Source organism: Cololabis saira, chromosome 22 (genome assembly GCF_033807715.1).
Source record: "Cololabis saira isolate AMF1-May2022 chromosome 22, fColSai1.1, whole genome shotgun sequence".
In the NCBI taxonomy this organism is placed as follows: Eukaryota; Metazoa; Chordata; class Actinopteri; order Beloniformes; family Belonidae; genus Cololabis; species Cololabis saira.
In genome coordinates, this window is record NC_084608.1 from 1,111,515 (window position 1) to 1,123,756 (window position 12,242).

A 12,242-nucleotide genomic window follows, 5' to 3' on the forward strand; every position below is an offset into this window, starting at 1 on the left:
TTTTCTTTCTTGCTAAACCTTGTCCCGTTTTGGACATTTAATCAGTTTTCTTTTAGTCTTAAATTAGTCCATTTACTTCTTTTTAAGTTCCGTATATTATTATTTCGCAAGAACTTGTCTCCATTTTCTTTACTTAAAGTTTTTAGGGACGTCTCTCATACCAGCTAAGCATCTTTTTTAGAGATTATATTAGGCATAACTTTCAGCTTAACCACGCGTCGGCTATGTTATCTTAGCCAGTTATTTTTGCTTTCTCAAGTTTCTCTCAGAACATAAGTTTCCTTTTTCAACAGTTTGGTTTTAGCCTGATCTTTTAGTGAGCAATTAAAATTTTTCCCTCTCAATTTTGGAAACCCCACATTGAACAGACAGTTTCCTGTCATAAACATCAGACAAACAATAGACAAGACGAACATGAAACAAAACCATTAAAAATAATTCCAATAGAAACCCCTTCTCGTTATTCTGTACTTTTAAAGTCCCCTGACATTCAAAAGCCGGTCCCCGACCGAGTTAGATGTTGGTCTTACGCACTGCTCTTAGGCTAGTATTTTTAGAGGCCCCTATGCCTTCATAAAAATCGGGTCCCCGACCCGCCGCCAAACACCGTTTTCGCTAACCCTTGTGGTTAGTATACACAGAAATTTCACTCGTATTTTACACAAAAATACTTCAATACCCCAGGTATTTAAGTAAGAGGAGGTTTCTCACCAGTCTCCTAGTGCTTTCCCCTGGCTCGGGAATCTCGTCGTCTGGACTCCGGAACAGCGCAAGATCAACTTGGCCCCGTCCCTGAAGTCGGGAACGGCTGTCGACAGATTTAGATGGCCCGTTGAACTTACGCCACCCCAATCGTCACAGCTCGAGAGATCCCGGGTCCTTCGGCACCAAATGTTAGGTTCCTAAATCATCAACCTACATTAATAACTTAGGAAAAGACAGAGACTGTTAGAAATGATTTTCAAGGCGCTTCTGCAGAAGCTTGGAGAGAAGTCCTGAGGAGCTTTAGGCAACACGGCCCTCCTCTTTAGAACTAGTCAGACCTTCTCCCAAATTCTCCCTTCAGTCGAGCCCTTTTTATTCAGCAAGGATGACAGGAAAAAACATATTTGGTAAACAATTAACAATTAGAAGAAACAGATGGTCAAACAGATCAGATGATTGTTGACTTTCCAGTTAATAAACAACTTATCTGTGCTGTGCAGAGCAACAGACATCTTTTTAAGAAACCTTAAGTGGTCTTGTCATCAGATGGTCAACTAACCCTTAAAGACAATGAGACGGCTGTCAGTCTAACCCCCTGACAAAAACTCAGGAAGTGGCTTCCCTGTTATCTGTTAGAGCATGTGATGGGGGTCTTGAAACAGATGCACCTAAAGACAATGGTGCATTTGATCAACCAGGAAGTCAGCAGTTTTAACCTCCTGAGTATGTCAAAGAATGTCACAAACACAGTCAGCTCTCTGACTTGACTTGATTCTGATTCTCATAAGAAAAAACTTAATTCAGACTTTGATTAATCTGACATCGCTTCCCAAAGGCTTCAAGTAAAAAAGTTAAATGCTGTATTAGCCCTTCTGTTTTCTATTTTTTATCACCATTTGATTCGATCCGATCCGATATTAATATGGGTTAGTGTTATTAAAAATGTTTTTTTGGGAGTCACGTGGGACCGTCGGGGAAGATGGCAGCACACTAAGAGAGCTCCTGACAATCATCAGCTAATTACTTGATTTACGAAACATACACCCCGTTTTTTAACGTAATATTAGTGGCCTCTACTTCAACAAGTCCACTGCTTGTGAACCGACAGTGTGCAACTTTACGGCAAGATGGCAAGCAGCAACAGAGCAAACTTTTTCCAAGGTGCGTCGACTAGAAGCAAGCAAACTACGAAAGGCAACCCGCTACCATCTCGGAACACCTCGCCGACGACGGCCCATGCTGCACCGACGGCGCCAGATAACAGAACACCACCGAAAAAAACAAACGACCAGAGCGCTGGAAAAAACATAGATGAACATATGTTTGAAGAAATACGAAAGATGCGCGCTACTTTGCAAAGAGTGGTGGGGGATGTGGTCGCAATTAAACAGACGACAAAAGAACTAAAAGACTCTGTGGACAGCATTCAGGAACGGCTGGGAGAAGCTGAACAACGTATTTCGGACATGGAGGACATACAAGCAGGGATGGAGAAAAACATTGAGAAGTGTGATGAAAGACTGGAGACACTGTGGACACTTGTGGAGGACCTCGAAAATCGAAGCCGGAGGAACAATTTCAGGATGGTGGGACTGGCAGAAGGTAAAGAGGAGACGGGCAAAGTGGCGTAATATGTGGAAAAGATCTTGTCTGAGGGGCTCGGTCTCACGGGCCCGGGCTTCGAGATAGAACGTGCGCATCGGTCCCTCGCCCCCATGCCTGACCCAGACCGACCACTGCGGACCATCATGATGCGCTTCCTACGCTCATCGGCGCGGGACAAAGTGCTACAGATGGCAAGGGAGAAACGTGGAATCGTATGGGAAAACTGCAAGCTGTCTTTCTTTGAAGACCTGACGAAGGAGCTCGCGGATAAAAGAAAAGCTTTCAATACGGTGAAGAAACGCCTGCGCGAGCTTAATGTGAGACACCGGTGTACCCTGCAACACTCATGTTTACATGGAAGGGAGAGAAAAAGGCGTTCCGAGACAGCATGGAAGCAGAGAGGTTTATGCGGAACCCAAAATAGAGGACCACAACACTTTAATGAGAGCACGAGGGGTGTGTGTGAATTCATGGAAATAAGGTAACTTTTTTTTTTGATGATGGTTTGTCGGGGCTGAGTCGGGTTGCCTAGGAAACCGTGCCCCACGGACCAAGTCAGGTTTTTTTTTTTTTTTTTTTTTTTTTTTTGTTTTCCCCCCTTGAGTTCAGTTTGGTTCAGTCCATGCTCAGCCAGGACGAGAGGGGGCTGCTTAGCAACCGTGAGTTCCGAGTTGCTTTGTGTGAGGGTTTGTTGTTGTTTGTGTTTGTTTTTTGGGTTAAGACAGTGTGTTGCCCTAGTAATGCTCAAATCAGTTTAAAGATGTGTTTTGTGAAAACCACAACCAAGATAGATAAATGGCAGTTACAACAGTCCTACTATTACAAACCTAAAAATGACTACTAACAGGTATATTAATATCATATCATGGAATATAAAGGGCGGTGGGAGTTACATTAAAAGAAAAAAGGTTCTGACATATTTAAAATCCAAAAATACAGATATAGCATTTATTCAAGAGTCGCATATAATGAAAGCGGAGGAAGCAGTGAAATTTAAAAGAGACTGGGTGGGGAAGATTTATCATAGCTCCTACTCAACCAAAAGGAATGGTGTGATGATTTTCATTAATAAAAACCTGAGCTTTGTCATGTTAAAGCAACACAATGACGTGGAAGGGCGACTTATCTGTATTGAAGCTTTGATTAATGGGATTAAGACAATATTGTGTAATATTCATGCTCCAAACAAGGAGGAACCCGATTTTTTTCCATGAAGTGAATACAGTGTTAGGACAAATGGAGGGTCAGGTTATAATGGCAGGTGATTTCAATCAGGTAATGGATGGTATGATTGACAGGAGCAGACCAAATTGTAAATCTACACCAAAAGACAGAGCTGCAATTAAGATGTTTGCAGAGGATCTTAATTTAGTAGATATATGGAGGCTAGTGAACCCACGTGAGAGAGAATACACCTTTTTACTCTCACTGCCACAAATCGCATTCGAGGATTGATTTTTTTTCTGGTGTCAAACACGTTAGTGGACTCAGTTGTGAATTGTGAGATAGGTACCATTGCCCTCAGTGATCATGGTGCAGTGGAGTTGCATGTTGACCTAAATACAGATAAAATAAGAAGAGGTCGTTGGAGACTTAATACCATGTTACTGAAAGACAAATCTTTCAGTGACACATTATCAGAAGACCTCAAATTTTTCTTCGAAACAAATATCGGGTCCACTGGAAAAATATCTACTGTTTGGGAAGCATCTAAAGCATTCATAAGAGGGAAATTAATCGCCCACTCTTCAAAACTGAAAAAAGAAAATAGAAAGAAAGAGGAAGAATTAGACCAAGAAATACGTAATTTGGAGAAAGATCTGGCGAGACATTATTCTGATCAACTGTACCAGAACATATGTAATTTGAAATAACAGCTGCATGACATATATAATAAAAAAGCTGAATACGCCTTATTCAGACTTAAGTCCAATTTTTATGAAGGGGGCGAAAAGAATGGTAAACTGTTAGCATGGCAATTGAAACAACAGGACAATTCAAATAACATCCCAATGATTAAAAAGGGCAATGGGATAGTGACTTCATCCAAAGACATTAATGAGGCCTTTGAAATGTTTTATAAAGATCTCTATACATCTACCTGCACACCTGATGCAGAAGAAATGGAGGAATTCTTCACAGGCCTCGCCATGCCCACCATCTCAAATGAACAAAAAAAACAATTGGATGCTCCCATAACAGAGAAAGAGATTAGAGCTACTATCCGGTCCATGAAACCTGGGAAGTCACCAGGAATGGATGGCTTCCCAGTTGAATACTATAAGAAGTACGCTGATATTTTAGCCCCTGTCTTACTTGAAGTGTATCGGGAAGCGTTTGAGACAGGCACTCTACCCGATTCATTTAATGATGCATTAATTACTGTAATACCTAAAAAGGACAGAGATACATCAGAACCATCTAATTTCAGACCCATAAGCCTTCTCGGTGTTGATTTTAAAATTCTGACAAAGATACTGGCATCACGTGTAGAGAAGGTACTGCCAGACATTATAAATGGTGATCAAGTGGGATTTATTAAAAATAGGTCCTCCGCTGATAATATGCGAAGACCTATACATCTCATGCATATGAACCGCTCTAGTCCGATACCGGTCGCAGCCCTCTCACTTGACACCGCAAAGGCTTTTGACCAAGTGGAGTGGAGGTTTCTTATGTTAGCTCTCTCCAAGTTTGGATGCGGGACTGATTTCTGTAAATGGGTGAAAACACTTTACTCCAACCCGAGAGCAGCTGTCATCACGAATGGGTTGATTTCAAATTTGTTCTGTCTTTCTAGAGGGACCAGACAGGGATGTGCTCTCTCTCCGCTACTTTTCACAATAGTATTGGAACCGTTGGCCTTAGCAATCAGAACTAATATGAGAATTAAAGGTGTGTGTGCGGGGGGAAGAGAACATAAGCTTTTTATGTATGCGGACGATATCTTAGCAGTGATAGCAGACCCTGCTAGTTCTCTACCGGTATTAATGGAATGTATCAACAAATACTCCAAATTATCAGGCTATAAGATAAATTGGCACAAATCAGAGGCTATGCCTCTATCAAACACATGTCATTATAGTAGTGTTAAATCATTTAATTTCAAATGGATGCCTTCAGGTATGAAATACTTGGGCATCCAACTAAATTCAAAGCTAGATGAAATAATGATGTCCAATATGGAACCACTTCAAAAGATAAAACTGAATCTGGACAAATGGGAAAAATTGAAACTTAGTTTATGGGGAAAAATAAATGTGATCAAAATGGTGGTTGCACCACAATTTAATTATGTTTCTATGATGTTACCTGTTTGTATAGCACCTCAACTCTATAAGCAATATGACAGCATTATCAAAGACTTTTTATGGGACAAAAAGAGACCAAGGATTAACATAAAGAAGATGTGGTCACCAAGGAGCATAGGAGGAATGGCTCTACCCAATGTCAGATTATATAACCTATCGTTTGAAATGTCCTGACTGGCAAAGCATTGGGGGAGAACTGACTCTGAGCTGAGCTGGATCAAAATTGAGCAGGAACTGACAAACCCCTACAAGCCTTTAGATGTTTTCTCACATGGACCAACTTCTGATGGACAGGACTACTTCTCAAACCCGGTGCTAGCACATTCTAGAACTGTTTGGAGAGAAGTGCATAGAATGTGTGGCACATCACATCTAAGACAGTCATATGTATCTATATGGCACAACACTGCAATATGTGTTGGGAAAAAGACTGTTCACTGGAATCAATGGCTGATGAAAGGAATATGTAATGTGGGTGACTTGTACTCTGGTAGAGTGTTTATCTCTTTTTCCGAACTTAAGCAAAAATACAACTTGGAAGATAAAGGAAATTTTTGGAAGTTTTTACAAATCAGAGACAGTATAACTAAGGGTCAATTCCCACAAGACAAGAATCCGGTGGTGACATTTTTGGAACTACCTGACACAACTCACAGGGCAGCTGTGTTTTACAGAATCTTTAATGGGTTAAAGGGAAATGTATGTCAAAGTCTGAGATGTATCTAGCAGAAAGACATAGGGTGTGAACTGAATGATGAAACCTGGCTGAGAATATTAGCAAATTCAGGAAAACATATAAAGGAAGCCAGAGGGAAATTTACCCAGTACAAATGAATACATAGGTATTATTTCACCCCATCTAAACTCTACAGAATGGGGCTGTTGGCTAATAATTTATGTTGGAAATGTCAAGAAGAGACCGGAACATACCTACATGCTATTTGGGAGTGTAAAAAAATTAAACCATTCTGGGAAAAAGTAGCTGAACACATAGGGAAGTGGATAGGGTCAATAATACCAGTATCACCAAGAGTGTGCCTACTGGGAGACCAAACAGAGCTGCCTAACATACCAAAATGTCACCTTGTAGTGATAAAGTTAGGGGCTGTTACAGCTGCTCGAATAATTCTCAGAGTGTGGAAAAGCTCAGCCTCCCCGGAGATCAAGAAATGGATCGAAGTAATGTTAGAGGTTGTATCATACGAACGCATGTTGGCCAGAATCAATGATGATGTTGATAATTTCAAGAGGTCGTGGGACCGTTTTCTCCTATGTAATGGTGTTACGACAGGGTGATGACTGCACTGATATGAAGGTAATTGAATGTCTAGTTGGTTGTTTCAAACATGAGCATTTGTTATGGGCTATTTTATGTTGAAAAAATACTGTCTGTTTATGTTTACATCTAAAAAAATATAAATAAAAACTTGAATGACAAAAAAAAAAAATGTTTTTTGAGCTGTTGCCTGAATTATACGACTGTAAAATAACTAGTGAAATAATAATTTCACAATAATTATTGTGAAATAACTAAAAAATAAATAACTCAAATGGGTCTTTCAATATCCATTTAAAGTGCAAAAAAGAAGGAAATATCAATAGCTCATGCAGTAAACAAATAATTTTAGCTTGTCTAATTTATTCTGTCACCAGACACACAGCTAGCCATGAAGCATCAGGGATTTTTTGAAATTTTGAAATTTAAGCTGAAATATCCAAAACACTGAACACTGGTTTTGCACGGGTGGGGGTGTGTCTGAGTGTGTATGGGTGTGTATGAGTGTGTCCTTGTCTGTGTGTAACGTACCTGGTGATTCGATGATCTGCAAGTTTTGCCCGCACACAGTTGACTGGACACGAAAACATACATGCGAAAAAAGATCATGTACTTTAACGGCGACGTCTGTAGTAGGTGTAATAATCATAATTTTGTATTACAGAACGACGCGCTCTCCTCGCGTGCTGCGCGAGTGAGGTCTTACAAGCAGGTGGTTGTCGGTGTGAGCGGAGATTAACGCACATGGCAGCATAAACACAGGCTCAAACAGCAAGTAATTTCCAGCATTAACAGTGCTGCTCAGCCCGCCGTCTGTACGGAGTAAACTTTGGTTCTGTATTTTCTGCGCTGGTTTCTCAGGCGGCCGCTTCGACATGTTTGTTTTGTTCACGAGGGCAGCGGGGGCGGGCGGGGGAAAGAAGCGCAGTGTCCCCCGCTTTTAGTGACCCTTTTTTCAGCATTTTTTCAAAAGAAAACTTAATTTAGTTTGAGTTTTAAAAACCAGCGCTTTGTTAACGCTACCGCTGCTCTTTGACGCCGTGTTCATTGTTTGATAGTTTCACACCACGCGCATATGTGAATTAAATGACGTGACTACTGGTCCCCCAGTCTCTGACAAGTCGTCTTCCCTGAGGGGCGGGGGCGAACCCGCCCTCCTCTGGTTCTGATTGGATAATACCAAGGCTCTGGCTAGCTTTATTGGTTTACAACAGCGGCAGTTTAATGTCCAACATGATCTCATTGGATAGTCTAACGGCTGATTTATGGTTCCGCGTTACACCAGCTCTGCGTTGGTGTAACGCTGGCAAAAAACACTGGTACTGTACTGGTCGCACGTGTGCGAGTGGACATGAAATTCAGTCGCACATACTCAAATTTTGGTCGCAAAATGCGAGCATTTGGTCGCAGTCTGGAGCCCTACAAGTTGGGAACCGGCCTACTTTACATATTTCAAGGGTGCTGAATCAAAAAAAAACGGTACCCGAGCAAAATTTTGAGTTTTTGACCTTCTAATTTGCATATCAAATTGGCCGCCAAACAGCCTGTCTTGCTCAGCCGTTTTTTTGTAAGTAGGCATTCAAAGATGATGAATTAAGTGTCTAGATCTATAGTCTAGGGTCAGAGCAAGGATATTGTTGAGGCTCAGTGCCTTTTTATGTATATTTATATATGCAAAATACCAACTTTTAAGGTGAACTTAAGCAATATTTGTCATTTTTAAGGCCGACATAAATATTCAGTCAATATCACTCTTAAATGTTCCCAGTGTGTATATGATATGTGATGTATTTCATATTACATAATAATTAAGAAAAACACCATTGCAAGTTGTCTGAGAATTCATTTTTTTATGCAAACAAAGCATAATGCTCTTAATTCAAACATCGAAAAATTTAAGTGAATAGGGAAAAAAAAAACATGAAACTTCCCTTGAACCGTTCTACAGATCAGATCTTGTTTCTGTATATTTTCTTTCATGTTTTTTAGCTGAATTGCTTTGCTTTCATCTGTCTTCTTCTGTAAGTTCCCTAGGTCATTTGTTTTGGTAAATTGTTTTTATACCTTTCTAGTTTGCTTGTGTGCCATTTGTCTTTGGAATTTCATTTTGATTAGTATTTCTTTCTGCAGTCCTTTTCCAAGTTCTTTGGTTACCCATTGCCTTGGTATGCTTGAGGACTACAACTCCACATTTAAACAAGGACATTGGTCATCACTCTGACATGTACACATTGCAGTGCATAACAGCCCCGATTTTTGGCATTTGGCTATAGGTGGCTATATGTGGCTGTAGGTGGCTATAGGTGGCTGCAGGTGGCTGCAGGTAACTATAGGTGGCTGCAGGTGGCTATAGGTGGCTGCAGGTGGCTGTAGGTGGCTGCAGGTGGCTATAGGTGGCTGCAGGTGGCTATAAGTGGCTGCAGGTGGCTGCAGGTGGCTATAGGTGGTTGCAGATGGCTATAGGTGGTTGCAGGTGGCTATAGGTGGCTGCAGGTGGCTGTAGGTGGCTGCAGGTGGCTGCAGGTGGCTATAGGTGGCTATAGGTGGTTGCAGGTGGCTGCAGGTGGCTATAGGTGGCTGTAGGTGGTTGCAGGTGGCTGCAGGTGGCTATAGGTGGCTATAGGTGGCTATAGGTGGCTGTAGGTGGCTATAGGTGGCTGCAGGTGGCTATAGGTGGCTGCAGGTGGCTGCAGGTGGCTGTAGGTGGCTGCAGGTGGCTATAGGTGGCTATAGGTGGCTGCAGGTGGCTATAGGTGGCTGCAGGTGGCTATAGGTGGTTGCAGGTGGCTATAGGTGGTTGCAGGTGGCTATAGGTGGCTGCAGGTGGCTACAGGTGGTTGCAGGTAGCTATAGGTGGCTGTAGGTGGCTGCAGGTGGCTATAGTTGGCTATAGGTGGCTGCAGGTAACTATAGGTGGCTGCAGGTGGCTGCAGGTGGCTATAGGTGGCTGCAGGTGACTATAGGTGACTATAGGTGACTGCAGGTGGCTATAAGTGGCTGCAGGTGGCTGCAGATGGCTGCAGGTGGCTATAAGTGGCTATAGGTGGCTGCAGGTGGCTATAGGTGGCTATAGGTGGCTGCAGGTGGCTATAGGTACCAAAGCGTGTGAAACTGTTACGATCCTCTTTGCTGTTAATTCACCTCAGGCAAAGGGCCCTCAGCGATGGGACTGACCATGCTATGTACTGAGCTAAATATTCAACTTGGTACGTTTCATGGTGGTCTCTTTTTGAATAATTTTCCCTATTTACCTGGGTTTTTCCAGTCTTAGAATTTAGAGAACAAATGCTTAATTTGCAAAAAAAAAACAAAAAAACTGAAATCCCAGACAACTTGCAATGGATTTTTTTTTTTTGTTATCATATAATATGGTGTACATCATATGTCATATCAACAGGGGAAATTTCAGAGTAACTTTTATTTCATATTTATGTCGGCCTTAAAAAATGACACAAATAATGCTTAATTTCACCCTAAAAGTTGGTATTTTGCATATATATATATATACATAAAAAAGGCACTGAGCCTCCACTATATCCTTGTATGACCCTTGACTATCGATCTAGAAACTTAATTCCCCCATCTTGATTGCCTACTTACAAAAAAAAATAGGAGGAAATGGTCCAATAACAAGTGTGCAAGATGGGCAATTTGGCGGCCATTTTAATATGCAAATTAAAAGGTAAGAAACTCAAAATTTCACTCGAGTACTGTTTTTTTTTTAACTCAGCACCCTTGAAATATATAAGGTAGGCCGGTTCCCGACTTGTACCCATAAATGCTCCTTACTTCTTATAAAAGGCCTTTTTTCTGAAATCCGTCTAGACTATATGGGTAGATTGAAAAAAAGACAATGTTAACAAGGAAATACATATTGTACTGTGCGCATGTTTAAATTGTGTTCTTTGTTGAATTTTATGCTCCTTTATATAGGCTACCTCTTTGTTTTCAAACACCCGGACATCCCAAACTTATAATACCGGTACGTAACATTTTGATCTGCCCTGTTTCCGGTTTCTGCTAAGTGCTGTCCCATTCCTATTTATACCATTTGGAGCCCTCACACCCTCGCACACTTGATAACGTGACGCTGGCGTCACTGAAAGTCTGGGAGGGCTCAGGGCTTGAGGGTTTAGGGTGGAGTTTGGGATTGGGCTATAGACTCTTGAAACAGCAAGTAAACCTGCATATAGGGAACAGTCTTCTGCCATGACAGTATGGAACTATGAGGTTTTTCACATATGTTGGAGCTTTATCATTGAAGGGTTTTTATGTAAATAATATTTTTTAATTAAATTCTATAGGGAGCCAGTGTAATGAAGCTAAAACAGGTAAGATATGACCTCTATTCCTAGTTCAAGAAGTAGATTATTAAGTTTGCAACAGATCTTTTAAAATGTTGTGCTGCACTTGTATATTTTTTCTTTTGTCTGCATGAAAACAGCCAGAAGGGGTAAGACATATTTGAGCATCACAGTGTGCTAACAGTAACAATGTCTCATCCAGAACACTTCCCTGGCAGATGCAAGCTCCATACCCCACTCTCCCAGCTCTATGGTTAACCAGTATAGGTTGGAGGACGAGGAGCAGCAGCAAAATGCAAACACTAAAGACATCTTCATCACTGTTGACAATCCCGAGAGCCATATCACTGCCATTGAGACCTTCATCATGTACAGAGTTTTGACCAAGGTAAGGAGTTGGAGAGACTGGTGGTGGGTTGTATAGAGTTGGTTCTTCATGGGTGTGAGCTAAATTCGCCCCCAAGGCATTGGTTAAGACACAGGAGATTGTAGTTCAGTTTAGACTGTTTACTGGAATAGATGCAGGCACAGGTGAGTTATAGGCATGGGATTGGATGGAGCGACAATAAACCAAACAAACACAAGATGTGTGGCTCTGCAGAATACAGCCAGGAAAGGAATCACCTAATACAATATATCACATAACTGCAATACTGTAGCATGTAAACTTCACAAGTTACCACAATATATATTCAAATATCTTTAAAAATCTCAATTAGTGCAGTAACTTCATCACACTCAATTTACCACACCAACCTTTATATAAACTGCAAATAAGGTAAATGTATAAAAAAATCGTATTGGAAATAAAAGTCTCTACAGACTTAATCTGCGTTAAATGAGTTTAACAAAAGATGAAAGGGCCTGTTGCAATAGACCCATCAATCAAACACAATAGAATAGGACATTTTTAAACAGAACATAGACCTGACGTAGCATAAGTGCTTTACATTAAGGACGAAAACCGTACTGTTTCTCTTCAATCCGAGATTGGACTATATGGTGGACCCTCCTCTCCAGTACCCCAAATACACTTTACCA

General features: G+C 41.2%; 1 protein-coding gene across 2 annotated transcripts in view; it reads left to right on the plus strand.

Moving 5' to 3' along the window:
- snx7 (sorting nexin 7) overlaps positions 1-12,242 on the plus strand; it is a 92,379-nt gene that overhangs the window by 48,338 nt on the left and 31,799 nt on the right. For both annotated transcript variants that reach the window (XM_061713672.1, XM_061713673.1), the window contains exon 2: positions 11,404-11,589. In XM_061713672.1, the coding sequence (XP_061569656.1) occupies positions 11,404-11,589 (186 nt within the window). The remainder of the gene's footprint in view (positions 1-11,403; positions 11,590-12,242) is intronic.